The sequence below is a fragment of the Anopheles cruzii genome, chromosome 3 (assembly GCF_943734635.1).
Source record: "Anopheles cruzii chromosome 3, idAnoCruzAS_RS32_06, whole genome shotgun sequence".
NCBI lineage: Eukaryota > Metazoa > Arthropoda > Insecta > Diptera > Culicidae > Anopheles > Anopheles cruzii.
In genome coordinates, this window is record NC_069145.1 from 72,280,997 (window position 1) to 72,304,818 (window position 23,822).

Genomic DNA, 23,822 nt, shown 5'->3' on the forward strand with positions numbered 1-23,822 from the left:
GTCATCTGAGTTCACTTTGGTATTAGCGCACCGTTTGAGTTCTCAAAAGCTCAAACGCAAACTGGATGAACGCTCTCTGTGGAAAGCTTTCGGCTGGATGAACTTGTTCACTCGATTAATCGAGTTGTCACGGCATTATGGTTTTCAAACGGAGACTCGAATTTGACAATCGAGTTTCCGTCAACTTTTTGTAACGGAAAGTGCCGTTCTGTTAGGATGTCTTTGATTTTATCAATTATTTTGTATTGTTTATGCTGCGCCGTGCAAAGATAGTGATACTTTCAAAGATAGTTTGTATTTTGGTGATGAAAAATTCAATTTGTCAAATTTACATCGCAAAATTTTGCGAAGAATCTTAGTATTTTCAGTTCCTTTACTGCCACTGTCGCTAGTCCAAAGTAGGTCTGCCTAACTAAGAGCCTGCTTTACAGCAAATAGGATAAGTGATAGGGAACTCAGGGTCCTAACCCAGTCCCAAGAAAACAAAATTAATGCCTTTGAGAGAAAGATCCTCAGAAGGATACTAGGGCCAGTGAAGGATGGAGAGCACTGGAGGATCAGGCATAATAGTGAAATCTATGCAGTGTTCGATGACCCAGAAGTCTCCACCATGATAAAGAAACAAAAATTGCAATGGGCGGGCCACATTATACGGATGAACGAAACAAGGATACCAAAGAAAACGCTATTGGGAACGGTACACGGCAGGAGACCAGTCGGTAGGCCAAGAGCCCGATGGGAGGACAGCGTCCGTAAGGCCAGCGAGGACCTGCTCGGTGTAGCAGACTGGAGAGGCAGGGCAGCAGACCGAGACAGCTGGAGGGTTTCGATACAAGCGGCCATAGCCCGAATCGGGCGTTCGCGCCACCAATAGATAGATAGATAGTAAGCGCTTCGAAGAAATAAACTTCTTACACCGTCTCGGGCGTCCGTGGCGATCGGATTACACCCGCGGACAAAACCCGCGGCAGGAAGGTCAGGCTTGCTTATCAGAACACTGCCGTCGCCACCGGCTGTGGGGCTGTTAAACGTTAATTAAGCGCTGAGCGCTGCGTGTAAACGTGCCTGTGAGTGGAGGGCACATAAACCGTGCACAGGCCGCAGCCTGTTCTTTATCGTGCATTCGTGGCGATGTTTAATCAGTGATAATATAGATTGCCCGTTCAACAACGGGCAGGCAGAAAAAGCCGGCACCGTCACGGCCGGTACACTCCCAGAGCTCCCACCGGTTATCGCCGATTCATATTTGGCCATCGTCATAATGTTTTAATTGCCCGCTTAAAACCTGCATCGGGTGCGGCCCTGCCACGGCCCTGCCACGGCCATGTCCTGCCAGTCAGCCAGCCAGTAGCCTAATCGGCGGGAGTAGATGCCGGCCAACCGTTGGGCGATCGATCAATCAATCGGCCGGCCTGCCTGCCGACTTCCAGGTCGGAGGCCTGGTCCAGAAATAACCGTTCGCGCGATACCGCTTATCACACGCGTTGTGCGTTTAAAACGGGTTTATGGCCACTTGGGGCCCCTTGTGAAAATAATGTGACCCGCCCAGTCCAGTCCTGGGTCTTCCCCTTTCCACCACCGGCGGAAGGCTTTGGAATTTCAAACCGGGCAGCGTTCAATACTTGGCGGGCCCGATTACGAGTCGTTCGATTGCGTTCAATTAAACTCTGGCGTCCGGGAGTCGCGATGGTGGATCCCGGATGCGCATTCCTCTGGCTCGCCACGCGGCGCTGCTACTGTCCCGTGGTGTGTCGTGGCACTGGAGAAACACTAGCGCAAACTCTGGCGGGTGATAAAAACACGCCCTGGGCGGGTGGGAATGAAAAAAGGGCGCGATCGGCGCGTAACGAACTACACGACGATACCCCAGACACCGGACAAGCTTCGGTGGCTTGTTATTTGTATGATTTCCACTGCCCCGCACGCCAGCTAAGGTCCCACCCGCCACAGAGGTCCTTGTTGTTGGCCGCTAGTGTTTTTATTGCACAACAACTCTTAGTTGTGGCGCGGTTTGCAATCAATCAAAGGCGCGACAGTACTCTCCGACGACGGCCAACGTGTGCACGGCCGCCCGAATCGGCCATCGATCGAATCAATCTATTTGAGACCGCCGGCCGCCCGCTCTTCCAGGTGGTTGGGGCCGTGTTGATGTTGTTGTTGTCCTCCCCACCCCCGACGTCAACTTTGAGGTTAACTTTCCGCGCCGAGGGTGTCATGTCATGCCCGGTAGAACGCCCGGCACACAGAATGGCAGAAGCCCTCGGTTATCAGTGGTAATCGAGGGAGAAGCAGTTGCCACTTGAAAAATACGGTCGAGGGGGGAAGGAAAACAGAGTTGGGAGTAGTCAATTGGTCGCCTCTTATCAGCAACGACGACGATGGTGCTACTCAACAAAAAAAAGATGGCTTCCACCAGCAGGAGCAGCACGTGTTCCGGAGCCGCTTTCTTGAGGGCAAACCAGAGCGCGGCCCATAAATCAATCATGCTGCCGTTGAAGTGGGTACACGCACCGAACCGGAAGCCGGCCCAAGCGGCTCCCAATTATGTACCCAGGCCAAACCGGCTGACGGGGCACTACCGGCTTGTCAAGTCTACTGCGACCGGGTTATGCGCCGGCGACCAGCATGTGAGCCGAGGTTTGCTGCGATTCACTTAACCCGGTTGCCAGTGAAATATTAGCTGTCAATTAATGTTGCTAAACCCAGTTCATAGCCGTTGTTTTATTGTTACGCCAATTTAATGGCCTCCACTGGTTGGGCGGCGAATCAGTGGGTAATCTTGTGCGTCGTAAATAATACATTTCTTTTGGCGGTTTCTTCTTTGGCGGTTTTCCAAAAAAAAAACCAACCGAAATACCGAATCACATTAACGAGGTCTCCTGATGGCAGCAGCAGCAGCAGCAACGGGTTGTTATGGTTCATCTGGACCACAAGACGGCCGCCGGACGGCCATAAACGTGCGTGATGTTTTTCATTAAACATATTTAACATCTTGTGGCCTTTCGCTCGGGGCGCCCAGCCCCGAGGGGGGAAGAATATTTTAATGACCGTCGCTATTTTTAGTGCGAATGCGTGAATGACATGGCCCACTGTGGTGGCTCGGCTAGTTAGCATCGAAGTATGGTGTCTGTCGTTCGCCGTCGGCCAGCAGCGAAAAAATAAAAAAAAACGATGTATTCCAAAGCAGATCGCGATGCGGCAGGCAGCACCATTAATGGAATCGCAACCGATTGGCCGACTTGGAATTTCTTCTCGTTTGGACAACATGGTCCCGCTGCTCGCACCATATGCGGATCCCGCGGACCGACGTGACGCGTGAGAATATCGTTTTGGGGCCTCGGGAATCTTCGGACCCAAAACATAAATTTGGCAAAATTTTGGCATAAAAATCCGTCATTGGAACAGTAAACGATTCTGACGTACGGTGGTGATTTTTGTCAACCTCTACGGCTTGTTCATATGACCCGAGCACTGTTGGGTGCGCACCCAACAACCAATAAGTGCCGCGATCGCCACTCGGTTCCACACCGGTCGTGAATGTCATTAATGGGCCCCGGACAAGCCCCGGAGCTGCCTGCAGCTTCCGACGCGCCAATATTCCGTCGTGCCAGGCCCCCTTTCCCCCACTGGAATTACATCGACATCGACGACGCACATTTCCATTTACGGACCCCTTCGTGATCCCATGTTGCAGCAGCCGAGCTGAGCTGCATTAATGCAGTGTGCAACTTGCCAAAAATGGCAAAACAACGCGTCCTGGGGCATGTATGTGACCATTCTGGTTTGTTTCTTTCCAGGGGGGAGTTTGATTATGCGGACCTCCCCAGTCCCCAACGGCCGCCGAGTCGACTTCCATTTTCGTTGGCTGGAAATATGTTCGCAACCGAACCGGACCGCTAAAGGTGTGCCCGAAAACGCAGGATCGGCCGTGCGCGTTAACGGAATGATCGATCGTCCGCGATCGATCTCGGCCGCCGTCTGTTGGTCCATTGTTGGTCCGGTGCCGGTACCATACTGTGTGCGCTGGTACCGAGGAGGGATAAAAACCTCCAGCTCAGTTGGACCTCACCAACAGACAAAACGAGGAGAGAGAGACTGTGAACGGACCCAACATAAGGGCCGACCATCGTCATAAGACCCCGCGAGGCACCCGAGAGGTGTTGATCGAGTGGGGCTCTCACTCAAGGCGAAGGGGCGTTGGCAATGCATTTTCCCAACCACGGACACGGTGGAAAGCCGCCACGCCGATGAACGATCGTGCACGCCCTTTGGCCGCGAACACACATTTATAATAATGTTAATTCGCTGCTCATTCGCGGATTGATTTATTTCCTATTATTATGAGGCTCTGTGCTGTGGCTGAGGCCACCCTGCTCTCTGTCTCTGTCTAACGCGGCACGGCCTCCCCGGCAATTCGCAGCAACATAAATAATACGGCGCAACGGGCCCGGGCCCTTGCGAACAGAAGCATGGAAATGCGTTTCGCTGCGGTGCACCCCACTCGGTCCGGCGGTTGTCCCGAACCGGTTTCAATCGACACCTCGTTGCCGGCGGCGGCGCGACGGTGGCCATGGCCTTTGCATCGATCGGCGTTCCCGGCCATTGGCCATCTTTCCCCGGGGTCCCCGGAGCGAAGACGAGTCACAGCGGCACACAATCTACACGCTGATTGAAAAACGGGGGGGCCGCATTCGATTATGCTGCGGCCGGGTCCTTGCCATCCATGCAAAGCTGCAATGTTGCAGCAGCTAATGGAATTTACCTTTCGTTCCTTGGCCACCAGCGGGAAGCTATTCCGTGCTATTGTTTGGCCGGAGAGCGGAATCGATTGGTTTGAAAAATGGACTTGTAAATTGCAAACAGTGACCTCGCCCCCCCCATTCGAGGCCATTGTCACAAAGACTGCCCAACAAACAAAACACTTTACTTAAAGCATATTACGAACGATGGAAACAGTTACACTGATGGTCAATGAAATAGGTAATTGTGTGAAGCTGATACAATTTGAACTGTACTCAAGCCATTACTAAACCAATGATCACCAAACTAATACTGTACTTAGATATACTAGTTTATGTCATTTTTTTGCTATGTTGGTGATACTTATGTCAAAAGTGACAGGTGTGTTACCACTTATTTTGACAGCAGTCTGATTTGGCCTGGTCAATGAAATAGGTAATTCGTTGTATACGATGCAATTTCACCAGACTTTTTGAACGAAATTGGTTTAATTGGTCTTGTTGTAATCAATTTTCAATTGTGAATCTAAAAAAAGGGTTATTTCCTGGTAGAACATCTAGAATGGTCAGAAGAACTCATTGCAATCCTTGAGGAAAGAAAGATTGTGAAGAATCTACGCAACGAAGGCGCGAGGTACAAAAGCAACGCCGAACTGCTAGGAAAATCAGTAAATTTTGTGAGAAATGCTTTGTTGTGGAAAAAAAACAAAGGAAACGCGAGTTAGACCAAGAAAAACCAAACCAACGATAGATCATCGCATATCATTTTTGTCCAAAGCGGATCCGTTTGATGCATCCAGAGCGATTTGCTCAATAATAAATAACATTTTTAGCCCAAAACCTGTCCATAGGCGGTAACAAGAAGCTAATCTAGCAGGGCTAATTGCAAGAAAAGTGCCCCTATTGATTTAAAAAAAATTTCAGATGAGGTAACAGTTTGCTGCTCAATATCGTTCATGGCAAGGTACCGAGGGTTACGAAAAATTGGCATAATATTTTATGGAACGACGAAACCAAAATAAATTTGTTTCGTTCGGACTCTCAGTGTAATGTTTGACGACCTGCTAGCAAATAATTCCATCCCAGGTTTACAAAAAAATGTTTTAAACATGTAGGTGGAAGTATCATGATTTGGGGATATTTTTCATGATCTGGTATAGGTCCCTATTTCAGAGTAAATAGCACCATGCATGCTCTCGAGTATAAAACAATTATGGAAGACGTTTATGCTGCCTTACGTAGAAGAAATCATGCCACTGAGATGGATATTTCAACCAGAAAACGATCGCAAGCATACGTCATAGCTTATGATATCGTGGTTTGATGGCAATAATGTGTCAGTTTCGCCTTGGCCAAGTCAGTCTTCTGACTTAAACCATTTTGAAAACTTGTGGAATACCTTGAAGCAAAAGTTAGCTGGATAATAGTTTTCAAACAAAGATGAATTGTGACAAAAAGTGCAGCAGGAATGGTATTCCATTCCAGTAAAAACTTGTCAGGATTTGGTCGATTCGCTGCCAAGAAGAGTGCATAAAGTGCTCCAAAACAACGGTGGATATACGGGGTACTGACTAATTTTGAAATAAAATATAGATTTTTGACAATAGAAAAAGAGTAAACCGTGTAAATTCATTAAAATTTGACATACACGCAGAATTACCTATTTTATTGACCAGGTACTTTTAACTGCTTCCTATTGTAATAAGCAAATTCCTAGAATTTTTCACTTATTTTATACTATCTTTATCTTATTTTTAGTACTTCTATCTTATGCTATCATTGTAATACCTGTGAATTCAATAGGTTTTGAAAAATGATCAAATAACGCAGCTTAAATACAGTTACCTATTTCATTGACCAGCAGTGTATATGTATGCAAAAGGGTTTGAAAATATTGCTTGCCAATACATGAAGGGTTGGAAAAAGACTTTCATAGTTTGTTTGTGTACTTCAAAGTAACTTGGAGCTACTGAAGTAGTTGCTGGTAAAATGAGCACCTTTCCACCCCTCGACAGGTTAATGGCCTGACATCTGCCACCGAACAAACAAGGACCGCGCTCGCCCAAACAATCTTTGTGGAACCGCCGAGTAACTCTTGGACAATATTTGGATACTTTTGTTTCAAGCTACCGCCACCAGGTGGCAGCGTGTCCCAGAGCACGGGATGCCCTCGGGGGGCTAAGTAAGCCCTCGGCGGCACGCGGACAAACACTCCCGGAGCTAGTCACCGTTAGTCTTACCACCTGCCAACCTGCTGCCACCGTCCGACCGTGGCATTCGAACCGGGTAACGGCTAATCCGACCAACCGAGGCACAGGGGCTAATCCCTACGCCCGGCCAGGCAGGTTATCTGCAGGGGCCAGAGCAGCAAGCTGACAAACACCTCGGCAGCCTCGCCGATAAAGCTCCTCCCCCCGCCCGCATGGTAAGCGGTTATCCGGGGAGATAGCACCACGGTGACATCTTCCCTTAACTGTCACACCGTTAACCGGTGGGCTGTGGGTTTATCGGAAGGTCAGAGCAAGTATCCGCGCATAGCGCGCGCATTTATCGAATTCCAAACAAAGTAGGCGCTGTCGGCAGGATCCTTCGGGGCTCTACGTCAGGCCGGCTCGGGGGGGCTTTAGGCACACCGTCCGTGGCTGAGTTAGTTAGTGCTTGCCGCCGCCCCATAAACCGTCCGTCAGTCAGACGCGCAAATATTTGAACGGCGATAAGAAGGCGCAGTCAACGGTGCTGGTTACACGCATACGGAACACCCGCCCGCCCGCCAGCCATCTGTTGCTGGAACGCCTTAACGCCTCCGTGTCGTCGGTTGCGTTTGTTCGGGAGCGTCACCGGAAGGGTGCCATAAATGGCTGCAGTTTGACTACCAGCGACTACCAGAATAAGACAATAGTAAGACGTGGTCGGATCCGTGAACTCCTATCTTTTGACTAGCTGACTGGGCACTTACCGAAAAGTTCGTCCGCATCGACGAGCCGCGCCACCAGCACGACGACGGTGAGCAGGGCCGGGATGCCCCAGGCGGCCAGCTGGAACACGGTGTCGTGCGCTCCGTCCGGCTTCTCGGCGTGCGGGTCCGGACCGCCGAGCTCGGGCGTGCCGAGCAGCCGGCGGACGGATTTACTCCAACGCAAACACAGGATCGCCCACCTGCCGGAGACGGAAAAGAAAATTAAACTTCATTAGCTACACAGGCACACATATTAATTTTAAAACACCCCACAAAGAAACGGGCTAAGGGTGGAGCTTTGAACCACATAAATTGAAATGTGACCACAACGGGGGCTAAACCGAAACGAATGAAGACAAATGAATTAAGATTAGCATAAAAAGTGAGTTGGGTTCCGGTTGCATAAATATTGGTCCAATGAAGAACACGGAACATGCGAAACATGACGAAAAACATTTGCTTTGATCTCATAAAGAACTGAACGTAATTATCCTTGCCCGTGGACGATGAATTGCTTTCACCGGAAAAAGGTTAGCATAGCAAAGGTTGCATTTTAGACGCATAACATCCAAAAGGGTAAACCGAAGCAAGCTACTAAACATTTTCTATCAAACCTCGTTCGGTTTTGCATTCCACAGCTGTCATTGGTCCTAATGAACCTATGCCGGATCATGGATCATCCCACTTTGAGGTATTTTAAAACATGTAAACATCTGTTCGTTTCGTGCAAGGAAACCAATGCAACTAATCTTATCGAACGGTGCAACACACAATTACCACGCTACTGCTTATCGTTGCCAGCCGATCCATCATCAATTTAAACGCCGATCGGGGCCCGTCAATCCCTCGAACCGGAACCACTTAAACCACTCAAACTCCCCTTTGGTGGCCGGACGCGCGTGCGCATGCCACGTGCAACAGCGTGCGCAACCTAAAAGGTGTTCAAAACGAAGCGAAAAGGAGACTAACAAACTCTAATTAGTTAAGTCTATTTTTACATGAAACATTTACCGCACGGGACCCGAGTCCGATTAGATAAACTCCCGGGCCGGCCCCGAAGCCGATGCTCATTACGCAGCCACCGGCCGGAGTTTCGGTGGCCCTCACACGTTTCTCTAGTGGCCAGCTTATGCTGCGCGATCTCCACGCTTTTTGCGCATTTCTCTGCCGTGTCCAGCTCCAAGCTCTCTTCTGTCGTGTCCCTCAACAGGGGGTCCGGTCCACACAGCGGCCGGCGGGAGGATTTAATTAAAATTCGCCAAGATAAACGGTGCGATTAACGACGCGCCGCACGGATTATGACAGTCGTTGACGGTTAGTTGCTTTCTTGGCCTGCTTTGCCCGCCTTGCGGCGTTTCGGCTTTGCGTTTCGCTTCTTGTGCGTCGCGCGGAGGTTGGTTGATTTTAAAATGCGACATTTCTCGAGGTCGATGGAAACATGATACCTTCGCGGCTCCTCGGGTTCGTCGTCGTCGGCACCATCACCGCATATCGAGCGGCTAATTTATCGGTTAGCAGCTTCGGCTCGTTTGCAGTTCGTTTTCGATAACTCGCCGATCGGCACACACACACACACACACACTCGTTGACAGTGTTGTCTGCGATCACGCCTCATCCACCCTGGCGGAGAGTCGGAAAAAACAGATCCTTGGTTCCGTAGGAAGTCCGTCCGTAAGAAGTGCAAGCCGCCGCGGCGCAATCGAAGTAAATCACTCGATGATTAAACTTCCGCCACAGAAAATGAATGGCCCGGAGGGCCACGGAGAGCGATGGCCCGGGAGAAATGGTCCCAGCATGATACTGCAACATTCAACACTAACCCTTTAAACGAGCCGGAAAATATGTATCTCCGGTCCCGGGCCCCGGAGCCGCGGGTGGCACGGCAAGTTTCTGCCCAAAACGGGTGTTTCGACATAAAAAAGGTGTATTCGTTCGGTCGGCCGGCGGCTTACAAATTATTTTCCGCACCACGCAACGCAAAGCAAGCGGCGGCTCATTATTTATGGCGGCTGATTAATTTACAAACTTGCCGCCAGGTTTTTCTATGGGCACGTTAAATAATTCTTTCTCTCCGCGTCGGCCAGCATTTTATGTGGTCGGCCCCATGTTTAGTAGACCGACCGACACGCGGTTTTATCAATCGTTGGGGTGATTTGTTTATTTGTTTGTTTGGTTTTTGGTCCGTTCCTTCTCTCTCTCTCAGGCGGTCTCTTTGTTTGCCCAAATCGAACTACATTTGTAATTAAATGACCGACAAAAAGGGCTATTCCCTTACTTCTAAACATGTTAGACGGCCGGTTTATTGCAACAAACAGACTAACGAGTTTTACAAACGTTTATCAAATAATTGCATCTACTTTCAATAAATCGACGTGGCGAACAAAACGAGACCGCTTGAATGAATGATTAAGTTTTCCAAACCATGGGAAACCCATTCGTAGCGGGTTCGTTTGAAAGGCGAAACACGTTCGATCGAATCGCCGCCCTTTCCGATGTTTCCTAAGACCGGTCAGATTGACCGTTGGGGCATTGGGTACTAACACGTGACCCCTTTTGAACGACAGCACAAAAAACTGCAAACGTCATAACCGCTCCCATAGTCTGACTGACAGAAAATCGATCCGGCGATTGGGACCCTTCAGGACCGTAAACAGAAAACTACGTCAAAGTGAAAGGACACCACCTCGTGGCGCGTAGGAAAAAAGAGGGCCACATCTGGGCACCGAGAATAAAGAAATTTAATCGCAACCAGTGGGTCCCCCATCGGGGCACCCCATTGTTGGGCAAACAACGGTTGTGACGGGGCTCCCTTTCCCGGCTGATCTTCGGACTTCGCGGCGACTCAAATGCCACAACTACGAGAAATGGCCGATTTTTTTAACCCAACCCAAACCCGGACCGGACGACGACCGATCGGAGATCGAGTGGAGATAGAAGATTAAAGCAACGATTAGGCTATGAACCAAACCGAAAGACATCCCCGATCGGAATGATAAATGGTCCTTAGTGGTGGCCAACGCCGCGGGTCGCACGAGAGACCGTCGTCGGCAAGCCTGGCCGGACCCCTGGCAGGGAGCGGATCGCGTTTGTCATACTTTAAAGAAATGATTAATATTCTGGCTCGCTCTTGTTGCGAGGGACGATCTGAGGATTTTACCTACACACACACGCCGACACCGATTAGACTCTCAACATACGCGACGAACGACGGATCCCGGACGGAGAAGAGGAGACGCTCAGATGATCGTCTTACGGCTCGTCTAGAACTGGATTATAACGCTGATCCCAGAGTCCCGCCTGAGCGCGCCTGTTCGTATGTGACCCGTCCTCCAATTCGTTAGCAAAAACAACCCTCAGCTAGCCAGCCAGGCTCGAGGGTCAATTAACCTTCTCCACGTTTGTGGTAAACTGTCAAGGGTCCAGGCGTTTTTGTTCCTGCTTCTTCGAGCCTTTCGGTACATTTGAAGTGGGCAGCGCAGTTTACATCATTTATCACCGTCGCTGATTGGATCGCCGTGTACCGGCCTGATGACGTGCGATCGCGCACCGATACCGCATGTTATGGTCTGCCGAATCAGGTGTCCGTGCCGTGAGTGTATCCTTCACGACTCGCGACGGAGTCGTAGCTAGTAATCTATGCAAGCCGGTTGTACAACCCGAAAACCATTGAACTCGGTAAGTGGGTACACGACACACGATACAGACGTGTAGTTTCTTCGATCGATCGATGGCCGACGTCTAAGATCAAGTACTATCGACACCTTCACGGACACTATTCGACTCTCCATGTCGCCGTCACCGCGGACACACTTTGTTGCAATGTCGAGGAAGGCGCTCTGATACCTCCGGACGCGGACGCCACGTCCATCGGCTGTGGACTTGGGAAGGGGTCCGCAACCGACGAACAACTTCGCCGACCATGATCTCAGGCGCCGAAACTCGTTCCCCAACATCGTTGGTAGCCCGCGCGCGCTCTTTTCTTTCTGCCGTCCGTGCTTCCCTCCGAGAACCGGCGTTTGAATGGCGTATCGGTTCGCGGCCTGTCAAAGATGACAAATTGTTGCCTGATAAAGTGGAAATTAAATTCTCCCCAGAAACACACACACACGCAGGCAGGCGCGCGTGCGTAGGAACTCCTTCTCGCGGGAGCAACATTTTTGGACGCGGACTTTTGTGGACCCGGAGACCGGCGTCCCAACACAACTGTCACCCGGGGTGCCTGCGGGACCGGCGTTCCAATTTTGGGCCGGACCGTTATTAAGTCGTTTCATAACTAAGATTAGTGCGCGCCACCGATTTCACGCGTTTCGATGGTAAATATGCTGCGGAACCCACCATAATCTCTGGACTCCGGTCGCGCCGGTGATCCCCGATAACAGTGGACTTACGGCCCGCGGGTTTGACATTCGGGTCGTTTGGGAATAGATTTGTCAAACTTTTCTGGGGCTACGTTTCTGGGGTGCTACGAGATGGGAGCCAAGGGGGGAAAATGAGGTCAACAACGATCCGCGGCGATTTCCGATAGAGAGAGAGATTTTAATTAAATCAAGCAAAGTCCGAAAACTTGACGAGTCGAACCGAACTGCTCGTTAGGCAAAAATCGCGATCGCGCTATTTTCGTGTCAGCCAATCTCCGGTTGCCTCCGGCCCTGGTTCCGATGAGCTGACATTTGCGATTTGGCCCGTGCGATAAGTAGATGGACCTCTGGGTGCCCAGCAAGAGAGAGAGAGAGAAAGGTTTACAACCGACCGACCCAGGCGCCAACCGATCATTAGATTGGATTTGAACTCCAGCTAACGATCGCCCGCGGGGCCACGGTAAAAAAAAGAACCAGCCACCAACAAACGGCCAATCAATCGTGGGCCATCCCGAGACCCGGATCGAACCGGGCCTTGTTACGATTGAGGGTCCGCGCTTTCTCGGGCCCAATTGGGCGTCCGTGCCGAGAGCCATTTTGACTTTATTAACGCGCTCGCGCCGACCAAGGGACTGGAGTGGTTAGCTCGCTAGAAGTTTATTGATTTTATTGATCGGCCAGCGAAGCCGGGCCAGGCCGGTCGGCTAAAAACGGAACGATGACAACAACAACAACGACCCATCATCACCGTTTTTCAGAGACCGATCTCCTTCGAATCCATCCAACGCGTCGTGGTCGGATCTTCCCATCCGACGCTCCGATCGATCGTCACTGAAAAGGAAGAGGAAAGCCCCCGGGGTGCCCTGCTGCCCAGCTGTCTCCCCGCCGATCGCGGACCGAAAAATCGTTCAAAATCTTAATCGCTTTATTTTGTAGATTTTATTCCGCATTTATTTTTATTAATTAAAATTTATGGCCCCATCGTGGATCAACTTAAAAAAGGCTGGGTTGGGACCGGGGGCCGCACGGCCACTCCCGCTCGCCCCCAAAGCCAATCATCACCACCGAGAGTCGCCGAAACCGGTAGCTGGCCGGCGGACGGCGGTGCGGGAAGGAGAGAACGGCCAACCGAACGATCGATTTTTGGAGCCTATTCGTTTCCTTCTTGGAGTGGAATAAAAACTCAGGAAACTCAGGAGTGGGCTGGCGAAGTCACTAATCCACCGATCAAACCGATTTTATGATGCTTCCCCCGCGCGCCCGCGCACACGTGCGGTCCATCCGTCCTCAAGCGGGCAGTGCAGCGCCTCGGCCGCTGGGTTTTGAAATTCTTCGGAGGTTGTCGAGTGTGTGGGTCGAACATTACTACGGACACCCCCAGACCCGGCCCGGACCCGAGCGCTGACGGAGAAAAGCTGTCAAAATATTTCATTTCGCGCGATCACGATCTCGATTATGGTGCGCGAGAAATGGCGACTTAAGGAAGGGAAATGGCTTTTTCTGGTTTTTTTATGTCTCCTCCGTCGAACCAATTTAAATCGGGCTCGTTAACCTTCTCCCGAGGGGTCGCGGAATTGGACCATCCGCGATCCGCTCCGGCGATTCCAAGAGCTGATCGGGAGCTGATCGTTCCCGGACCGGGGACCTGCGATCGATCGACGGGCGCTCGGATCGGACGGAGGGTAAATTGTGTCCGCAATCTTTGGGTCCTTTCTTTAAATAAATGCAAACATTATTCCTGCCACAGAACCCCGGTTCAAGGGGTCTCGTCTCGTCTTGCCCCGAGTGGCGAGTGTGGAGTCCCGCAGCGAGCACAGCGGGCCTCGCCTAACGAACCGGGCGCGGACGCGGCATCGAAATTATCATATGCGAGAGGAATAATTTTCCTATAAAAGCGACCATCGCCAACTGCGGACGATCCCGCCAGGTCCCGCGCGCCTTTGGACGACGGACGCGCGGGAAGGATGGATCGTGACTTCGCTTCTTCTGCCGCGCCGCTCGTTACGATCCGTCCGCGATGGGCGTTACCTGTTGATGTCTGTTGTTCGTGTTGTTCCGACCTCCACCTCACCGAAATAATGGATGCCCGTGTGCCGCGCGGCCATCTTGAGGAGCCCACGAAGATCCCGGATTGTGGCGAGAGCGAAACAGAAAGAGAGAAAGGGAGACCGAGCGACAACCGGCGGCGTGAGGTCCTTGTGGGGTACGCAAGCCGCCGCCGCCGAACGAGCTGTGGAATGTAATTATTCTCAACAAGCCTTTCGACATTTTGGCCCGTCAGTCGGACAACCGTTGGCTGGGGCCTGGGAGTCTCTCAGGGACTCGGCTTCACCGGCTGTCAAGAGCCGGCTGTGTTGGCTGGCTGCTTAGCGTGCCTGAAATCCAATCTGACACCCTAAGAGCCGGCCAGCGCCGGTTCGGTTCAGAGAGCTCCTTTTCGCTGAACGTCTGAACGCCCATTTGCAATCTCCGCTCTCGCGCCCGTTCGAGTCCGGTGTCGGTCCCAAACGAGGTGTCGGCGCGAAAAGCGCTACGAAAGTTGCCCATAAAGATTACGCCAACAGGATGATGTACAAGACGATGATGGCCACGGCAGGGGCCCGACTCTCGATGACGGTGATCGAGAAGCGATCGAGTCTCGGGCCGCGCGCGTTAAGATTGCGGCCACGGAACGCTACGTTCCGTGTCCACGGGGCACGGGGATAAAATAAATAACGAAGTAAAAACTGCCGAAGCCGAGCAAAACGGGACGAAAAAGGCGAAAACATAATCACATTTTGGCCTCTCCGCGCAATCTGCACGACCGGGAGAACACGTCAGCCGAGCGTTTTTGACATATTTTCGAAAGTGTTAAAACCAACAACGACCTCGGATCACTTCCACCTGGATGGTGCCGCAGGAGGGAGAGAGAGATTTTTAGCCCCAGCCTCAGAGGTCGCCAGAACCTTCCTCCATTACCCGGGCAGCGGACGAGGATATTTCGCTGTCCGCTTAAGCCCTTTGACACCTTCCTTGTAGCGAGGATTAACCGTGGCTCGCTACCAAACGGCTGCATCCGGTTCGGTGCAGCAGCGCCAGTTTTGGCCGATCCTGCGCCGTGGAGTGTTACACACTTATTACGATTACGACATCGACGCCGGAACGATCGGCCGCGGACGATTCGATTGCCTCGATTTTACGGTGACGTCCATCAACAGTCAGATTAGCCGTGGAGGAGTGTGTGTGCTTATTTTTATCAGGCTCTCTCTCTCTCCCTTTCAGTGGTCACTTATTTGCTCGGGTGTTGGATTAACGTTTCGTAAATGTCCCGGAAATCTTTGAAAATATTTATCGAATTGACCTTGATGCCATAATATCGGGGAATGGCACTGACATACTGCAAAATGCCATTCGGATCATTCGAACAACCGTAAAATTTTGCAAACGACCACAACGGCCAACACCCCGCGACACCACGGCCGCGGGGCCGCGAGTCCGTGATTGATTTACAGCTCCGGCACGGCCGGCATTTCTAATGCATACAGACCATAAATCGTGCGATGCATCAAAAATGCATTAGCTCCGCTGCTGCTCTTCTGCGGCGCTGATCAATCTGACATGTATGCAAAAAGGTCTCGTAATGCATGCCATTTCGGCACGCTGATGCCTGTTCCCGGAACCCGGATCACGATCCAAGTAAGCTCCTTCCCGCCGGATTGACTGACAATTGTGGACCAACCCCGTTCGGAAGGTTTGTTTATGCTGCTGCTACTGCCGCTGCTGCTGTTGCTGTGTTTATGGCGATTAATCAAAGGGCAGGTCCGGTCCGTTTTTGCCCGTTTGCCCAACCAGCTCTAGGAGGCGAACCAACCAGTGTCCCGGCGCGCAGACCTTCCAAGAATGGACCGTCGTTCAGTAGTTTCAATTTTCCCAAAAACATAGCTTGACCATAGCAACACAGGCCATTGCCGGCTAGCCGGCTGTCTAATTGCTTGTTCAAAGCGCAACTCCGACGTCCGTCAACGCCCGATCCACCCAATCGGGCGATCAACCAGCTTCAGAACGGGACGGGACGGGAAAGAAGCGTGTCCGCCACTCCGGAGCATAAACGCCGGAGTCGCCGCGGTCTGGTTTGTGAAGCGACACCGAGGCACCAAGAGAGGCCGGTCTGGGTCGGCACTCACACACACACACAACATAACTCCTAACCGGCCATGTTTGGTTGTCCGATTTATATTTATGTTTTCCTGCGCCTCGTTAGTGCGGTTGATGAGATGAGCCTCTTTTTTCCGTGACCGTTGCTCTCTGCTCCGTGTCTTGGAGAAAACAACAGGCAGAACGTGAGAGAGCGAGAGAGAAAGTGAGGGATGGCCTCAAGATGGCCCACATGGCCACAGGCGGGATTTGTAGGGACCGGACCGTGCAAGAATTTATACTCCGCACACATTCCATCACGCACGGCATACAGAGAGAGAGCAGGAGCAGGGACCCCTGGGGTCCGTCGGTCTCGGCCTCGCAGGGCTTTACCGAAATTTTATCTTATCGCGCCAAATAGCCCAAGCTTGGCCGGTTCCTTTCCTGGGCCTGGACATTTTTTTTTTGCGAAGACACTGTTCCCACTTCCCTTTTATGTTTTCGGTCAGCAGCAAGTGGTTGTCGCTTTGTCGCCCTTTTACATTTCTCTCTGTTTCCTTTGGCGGCCTCCGGCGGACCTCGAACTCGCCCAAAAGGAGTCCGTTTGATGTGCAGCGTTCCACGAACTCAACTTACTTCGGCACGGCACGGGTCTGGGACGCATCTTCGACTTGAACTCCGCACATTGTTGTTTGACACCCTGCCGGAAGGGGAAGGGATTCGGAGTCGTTTTCCGTCGTGTCCGAAGGAGCCGAAAGTACACGTTTTATCGCCACCGTGACATGTAATTAGACATGATGGATTAGAGAGAGAGAGAGCGAAGGAGAAGCAGTGTGTTTATTTTCCACTTGTGCCGCATCCTGACGGGGTCCCTTTTTTGATCCTACCCGACCTAATCCGGGCACGAGACACTGCCGGACACTGCGAAGCCGACGAGGTGCAGTAATCGCAGTAGCCGACACTGTCGACGCCTGCTACCTTGTGGGCTTTCCCTTGGATCCGTCTAGTAGGTGTCAACTGGGGCTGGCTGGTTCATCACCTAGTGTCAGGCCGCCAAGGTTTATGTGACCCTCTCAACATTGCGCACCCCAAAAACCCCGAGACTTGTGTCTGAGTTGTTGGCGATTTCGAAGACCACAAAATGAAAGAACGGATTGGAACGGGTGAAAGAAGGTGAAGTATTTGAACACCCCTGTGGTACACCCTGGCAGTGTTGCGACACTCTGGATACAGGGCCAGCTGCAATCCGGTGCCTCCATGTCATTAGCATCGCATTGCGGCGCACTGGCGAGCTCCACGACGACCCAATGACTTGACGTTCCCGCCGTAGGGCTTCGTGGGCCAGGTCCGGCGGCCCTGAACGGTACCTGACAAATTTGTCCGTCTTCCCGAGGTGCTAGCAGGCCATGTTACGGTCTGCCCCCTCTCACACCCATTCGAGAGGGGGAATAGAGGGACCGGTAAATTTTTACACGTTAACAAGTCCGTACTTATTCCACTTCTTCACGGGCCAGGTCCGCCAAGTCTCGCCAAGTGGACGAAGAAACTCGTTAACCGCAAATCGACTCACCTTGGCTCTTGGCGGGTGTGTGTGTGTGCGAAATGGCACGAAAGAGAAGAGGGTGAAGAAAGAAACCACCTTCGGGCCTTCCGTCGCCACCATGGCCGTAACGTGATCCTGCACCGTGTTCCGCCGTACAGGGAATGGGAATGAACGCGGGAATAAGTGTCGAAGCGTCGGAAGGTGAACTCCGGTAGTAAATCTTGTCCGAACCCGATCGGCGGCACCCGTGTGCAACACCAGGATTCTCCTTGGAGGCACCGGCGTGGTGAGCCGGCGTCTGGTGACGGCTCTCGCCCTCCCCTGGGGGCCCCAGCTCCCTGCCGAGGGTTGCTGGAAATTTACAACCTTAGCACATTATTTCCAGGCCCGTTTATGGCCGGGCGCAGCAGAGCGGCCCGTTCATGCATAACGAGAGTCATCCGTCATCCACTGGGAAGAAGGAAAACTGGTATTTGTGCAGCGCAAAATCGCCCGGTCCCAGGCCCACGCCAGGTCCGCACCAGGTCCCGATGAGTGTTGTCGATCAAGGTAATCATCATCCCGAGCGTCCCGAGCGAGCCGTTCGTCCGATGCTCGGGTATGGCGGCCATCGCCACTCCATCATGTTCTTCCATAAACTTTATTATCCCATCCTCCCCTTTCAGCCCCGTTTTCTAACCGTTTCTGGACCCCGGGTTTGTCCCCCGGGCGTCTTTCGTCGATCGTCTTGAGCCGCTCGCTCGGTGGAAGGGCGGGTCGACGGAAGCAGGTGGACATGTTCCAGCTCCACTGAAACAACTGCCTCTAATTAGCGATCGTGTGTTAGATTGCTTATCGGTGGCAATACCCGGGTGCCCAGGATCCCGGCCTAAAACTCTCGCCGACCAGGAGACCACGGACCTTCCAGAAGTTATAAACACACACCGAGCGCACCAGGTTTGCGATTAAAAATAGAGAATCCCACCAAACCGTGCGCGGAAACCGTTGGAGCCTTCCGCGGCCACGACTCCCATCCAGTCCCGTCCGTCCGACCGGATGGTTATGAGCTGGAACCGACGTTTATGGCATCGCGGCACCGGGCCCGGTGAAGAGACGTTTTGACGGATTTATGGTCTTTGCCCAACACACGATTGAAAATGGTGCAGCAAAACGGTTCGCGTGCTACGAAATGGTCCCACTAATTCCATCGCGGTCCACGCGCGGTCCGCCTAGCTCAGGGACTCCGATCTCTTTGATCAGCTTCTCCGGGCGCGCTTCGGGCGCCCTAACAAGCCGTAACAGTCTACGCCGGTCCAACCCTTTCCCATGATGGATGTGTTTCTCCGGCGGTCCGACAAACACACGGCAGCCAGCAGGACGTACAAATGATGTGCAAGCCGATGTTGTTCAGCCAGCCAGCCCAACTACTGCCAGGCTGCCATCCGCCCCTTAGGCTACGTTCCGGTGGTAAGTTGTTCTAAAACATTTATTTACAATAGACTGTTCGGGGTCCGAGCTCGCTGCCGAGATCAAACAGGAACGGTTAAACAGGTGCCATCGGATCACCGGTGTTTGGAAAGCGGTCGGTGGCCAACATCTCGCACCACAACACGCGAAGCAAACCCGGATACCGAAGTGGTCAGTCGCACTGTTGACCACCACGGTTTTCGGGGTGGGAAAGCTCCTTCGGATGGCCCCCATAATGGACGCCCCGGGTACACAGGTATATGGTGTACATATTTGTCCAATTACTCAAATATTGATCAGCATCCGGCGCGGCTTAGGTGCAGCCACTTCCAGTAGCTGTTCCGGGGCCCGCCATGAAGCGGATCTCGCCAGTGTCGAGTCTCAAGAGCTTTCCGTACGTTGTTCACCTATCCCGCGACTGGATTCCAGCGCGTACCCGAAAAGGACCGACGCCGCTCAACACCGCGTGGGGCCCCGTGTTTGCACAGAAATCGATTTCTGCATCTATGTCAACAGCATGCGCACACAGCCTGCGGCCACAACAGGCACTCTCTCCGACCCGGCGACCCCCACAGCACCACAAAGACGTGGGCAGCAAGGCGAGGCATGTCGGCGGTGTTTGGCCACCGAACGGCGGGTATGACAGCGATCGAAGGGCACAAGGAAAGTGGTAAAGAAAATTATATGTCCCACAGCAGCCAAGTTGTTGAACTTTACGCCGGGCGGCCGGCGGACTTCTGTTTGTATCTCGATCTTGCGCCCAACATCACGCGCCAGTCGTCGGCCAGGAACGTCGGCCCCCACCCGAGAGATTGGCGGCACCCTATTATGATCGCAATGATTACGCTTTACGCCCGCCCGCGAGATCGCGGGAAGTCGATAATGATCGAGTGTGCCCCGAGATCCCGCGGGTGCGCCAACGAGCTTCACGGTGCATTTCCGGTTCGTGCTCCCACGGACCGCGGCCAGTACCTTTCGGACAGGGAAAAACAGACAACATCCAATTACGGCCCATCCACACGGGACATTATCACTCTCACATGGCGCATGGCGGATGTGGGAAGCCAACACCGCCCTGAAGGCCAGGCCAACGCCAGGGGCCTCCCATATGAATGGGAGCGATTGATTGCAATTGCGGCCAATTGGGCCAACAGAGTGGCGCCGCGGCCACGATCAGTAACGCATCATCACCACCACCAGCACCATCCATCATCATGGGATGACAACGTGGCGTCCGGGCTACGTCATCTCGTCCGGATACCAACCGTGGATCGCGGATCCACTCTCGGCCGCCGTAACGAGTTCGGAGCTCTCTCGGTGGTGGGCAATTATGGTGTGGTTGTTTTCGTAATGACTCCAAATTTCTCTCCCCGCCGTACGCGAACCCCGGGGTCGGTTCAAGTCCCCCCCCCACCCGGAGCACGGCACTTACTCCGCTTTTGCTATTTTGCTGGCCCGCGGAGCTAAATGTTACGGGCCGCGCGCAACTCTTCGGATAGGCCACCTTCGCCTGAAGACTTCGCCCCCCGAACGCCTTCGTCTTCGTGCGCTCCGGAGCACCTACTTTTGGGGGGGTGCTCCGTGAACCAATTGAACCGACGTCGTAATTGGCGATGAGTAGTGTGTGCGCACGTTGCCGGTGCCGGCGACCGCAGGAAAGTACCATTAGAGAGTGAGACAGTGAGAGCGAGTGAGGGTAGCCTTATTTCGCCACGCCATCATGCTATGTCGGCGTCACAGGTTTAGGTTCGGGTTTTATGAAGTTGCGAGGGACCTCGGAAGCGCCGGTGGCGGGGCCGTTAGCGAAAGGAAGCGGTGCCGCCGTCCATCCGTCACACAATCGCTGTCGACCGGGGCCTTGAACCTAACACGTGGGCTGAAAAGTCCCGGATCTAACGGGGGGAATCGGGGCTTTTTTTTGGTCAAAGTTGGGTTCATTCATTCATCGTAATCTCCTTCAAGAGCTACGCAATCATTCTAGCGCCAATCTACCATTTCTGTACAACTTTTGTAGAAAGATTTATCTTTTGCCTCAACATAGGCCTCAACATAGGTTTCAGCGATAACTTCTTCATTCGAGCGAAATTTCTTCCCGGTGAGTATTTTTTAGACCAATTTCGGCCTTTAAACGATCCCTAACCGCTATATAATATTCAATGTTGATGGTATTTCCCTTTTCAAGATCGATCGACCGAGTTGATGAATATTGCACCTCGCACATCCCAAAATATCGAGGGCATATCCTTTACAGCCGATTGTTTTGTGCTTTCGGGCGCTTTGGATGGTATTCACCAGCTACTCAGATGACGATCGTTTGAATTCCGGAGTGAAGCGATGGATCCATGTTTTATCCATTGTCACATAGTCAAATGCTCATGCAATATAAAGGCAACACATTCTTTTGATGTCTTTATAATGTCAGCTAACTCAAACAACTTCACTTTTTAATTATTTGAAACAATGTACAGGAGTTTTTCTTGTTTTCTGGTGTCACCACCTGATCATTTCTACATTCGCTGCACTCAGCCTCATCGGTGTCTTTACGAGAACTATTGAGGTCAGCAAACCGACGTTTTAATGTTGGCTCTGATGGAGCGGAATTCTTATCGTCACAAGATTAGTACTAACTGAAAAAGCGATGAATGCAAAAAGACTATCGCTATTTATGTTTTACACCCCGGGACTTTTCAGCCCATGTGTTATGCTTCTATGCTGCCCCGTTAATCACGTAAACAGGCGGTTCTCACCAAGTCAACGATGAACTCTGGCTGATAGCGACTTTGCAAAATTGCATCCGCGTCCTACTGGCGGAAACGGACCAAGGGAAAAACCTACAAACAGATTGAGGGGCCACGAAGCGGTAGAATTAAAGATTCGAGCGACGCGATAATACGCGATCCGCTTCCGTGGCTTATGGGTGACACAAGGGGCTCCCCGAGGCGGGGCGGAACGATTCAAACATGGCAGCCGCCACACCACAAACAGGCTCGACTGTTCTGCGTTCCCAGCAGCGCCTTTGAAGCGCCCGGCCAGCCGACCGACCCGGCCAGCATATCGGCAATCAAAATTCTCACTTCATTTAAGTTAATTTAAGTCCCATTTTGCCTCGAGAGAGGACCGCGGCGGCGGGGAACAGAAGTACTTATTTATGCGTGTCTTCCCCAGAGGGCCGCCGGAGGGAATGCCGCCTTGAGGGACTTGGGACGCACTGCGACACTCGGGATTGGGACGCGAAGGTTCAAGAGAGGAAAGACAAAACAAAGACGCAGAGGTCTTCCCGGGGACCGGAAGACCCAGTCGGAAACCGACTCGGGACCGCTACTCCGGACGAGAGACAAAGAGAGAGAGAGAGAGAAACAGAGGAAAAATATCAAATTTCCTGTGCCCGGGCGAGATCGGGCGGACAAATTATGTTTTATTTATTCTAATTTAGAACCTCATCAACGGGGCGGCGGACCACAGGCGGACCGCCAGGGCCCTGGGCCCTGCAACGCAGACAACGTGTTTGCCGTAGAAATCGTAAGAAAACATGGCCCTACAGCTTGAAGGATGTCGGAGTCGGTGCAGGCCGTCGCAGGCGCACATGTTCACAACTAAAACAGACGCGCGTCTCGTCTCGGCTCGTCGGATGCCTGGATGGCTGACACTTGGTGATTCTCTATTTGCAGAACTCTTGAATAGTTGGTGTCAATTTACGTGGAACATTCCGATACCGACACTTCCAGCTTCCGTCGGGACACCTGAAAACTAGAATCCCAGAAGATGATCACTTCACGATCCAACGATCGAGCGCAGATGTTGATTATCCTCAAGTCCGAATCCCAATAACTGATGGTCGCCGGCGAACCGTTGACAGCCCGAGTGACCGCGGCGTGGAACATAACTTAGCGGGTGGCGTGCCCGCCCGTGGATCGGATTCCGGTCGGACACTGTTTTATGCGTTTTATGGGACTTTGATTTCGGGTGCCGGGGGACCGAAACCTGACACCGCAAGCCGGTCACGTCCAACGATCAGCACGGCACGGCGCAGGATTGTAGCGGAATAACTAATGATCGTAAAACGGGTGACATACAATTTTCCTCACGTCGTGATTTACGATAGAGGGCCACCACTGCCGCCGCGGCAGGAAATGTCGGAATGCCAAGCGGTCGCGAAGAATCGCTGGTCGGAAAACTAGGGAGACAATAAAATGGAAAAAAATTCTCGGCCGCGGCCGTGTGTGTGGTTGTTTTCCTGGAACTGTCAACCCCCCAAGAGAGGCACATCCACGGCACTGACGTTTCCGGGTGCCACGGGGAGCGGAATCTACACGCTACATGTTGGACCGAGCGACACGGAGACAGCTCATCTCCATCAGCGCGGCACGGCCCCGCACCACGACGACGACGGGGACGACGACGGGGACGTAAATTAACATAATTTATCGACATCGTCCGGCTCTTTAGGCGTGTTTGGCCTTTTTCCTTAATTTTTCGCTTCACGTTAGTTAATTGCGGGCGTTTGTTGGGCGTTAAGTGAAAATAAAACTCCACTCGCGAGATAAAATATGCGCGCGTAGGGGTCGACGGAACGGTGCGTTGGCCCGGCTCCGGCTAACAAGCTTAGCGTGGCACGGAAATCTGTAGCGAATATTCTTCTAAGTAGGCTAAGATAGGTATATAGGTAT

At 52.4% G+C, this 23,822-nt stretch overlaps 1 protein-coding gene across 1 annotated transcript in view; it reads right to left on the reverse strand.

Moving 5' to 3' along the window:
- The window catches only part of LOC128270921 (frizzled-4), a 55,688-nt gene that overhangs the window by 19,171 nt on the left and 12,695 nt on the right, over nucleotides 1-23,822 (reverse strand). The window contains exon 2 of the mRNA XM_053008346.1: nucleotides 7,696-7,895. Coding sequence (XP_052864306.1) covers nucleotides 7,696-7,895 — 200 coding nt within the window. The remainder of the gene's footprint in view (nucleotides 1-7,695; nucleotides 7,896-23,822) is intronic.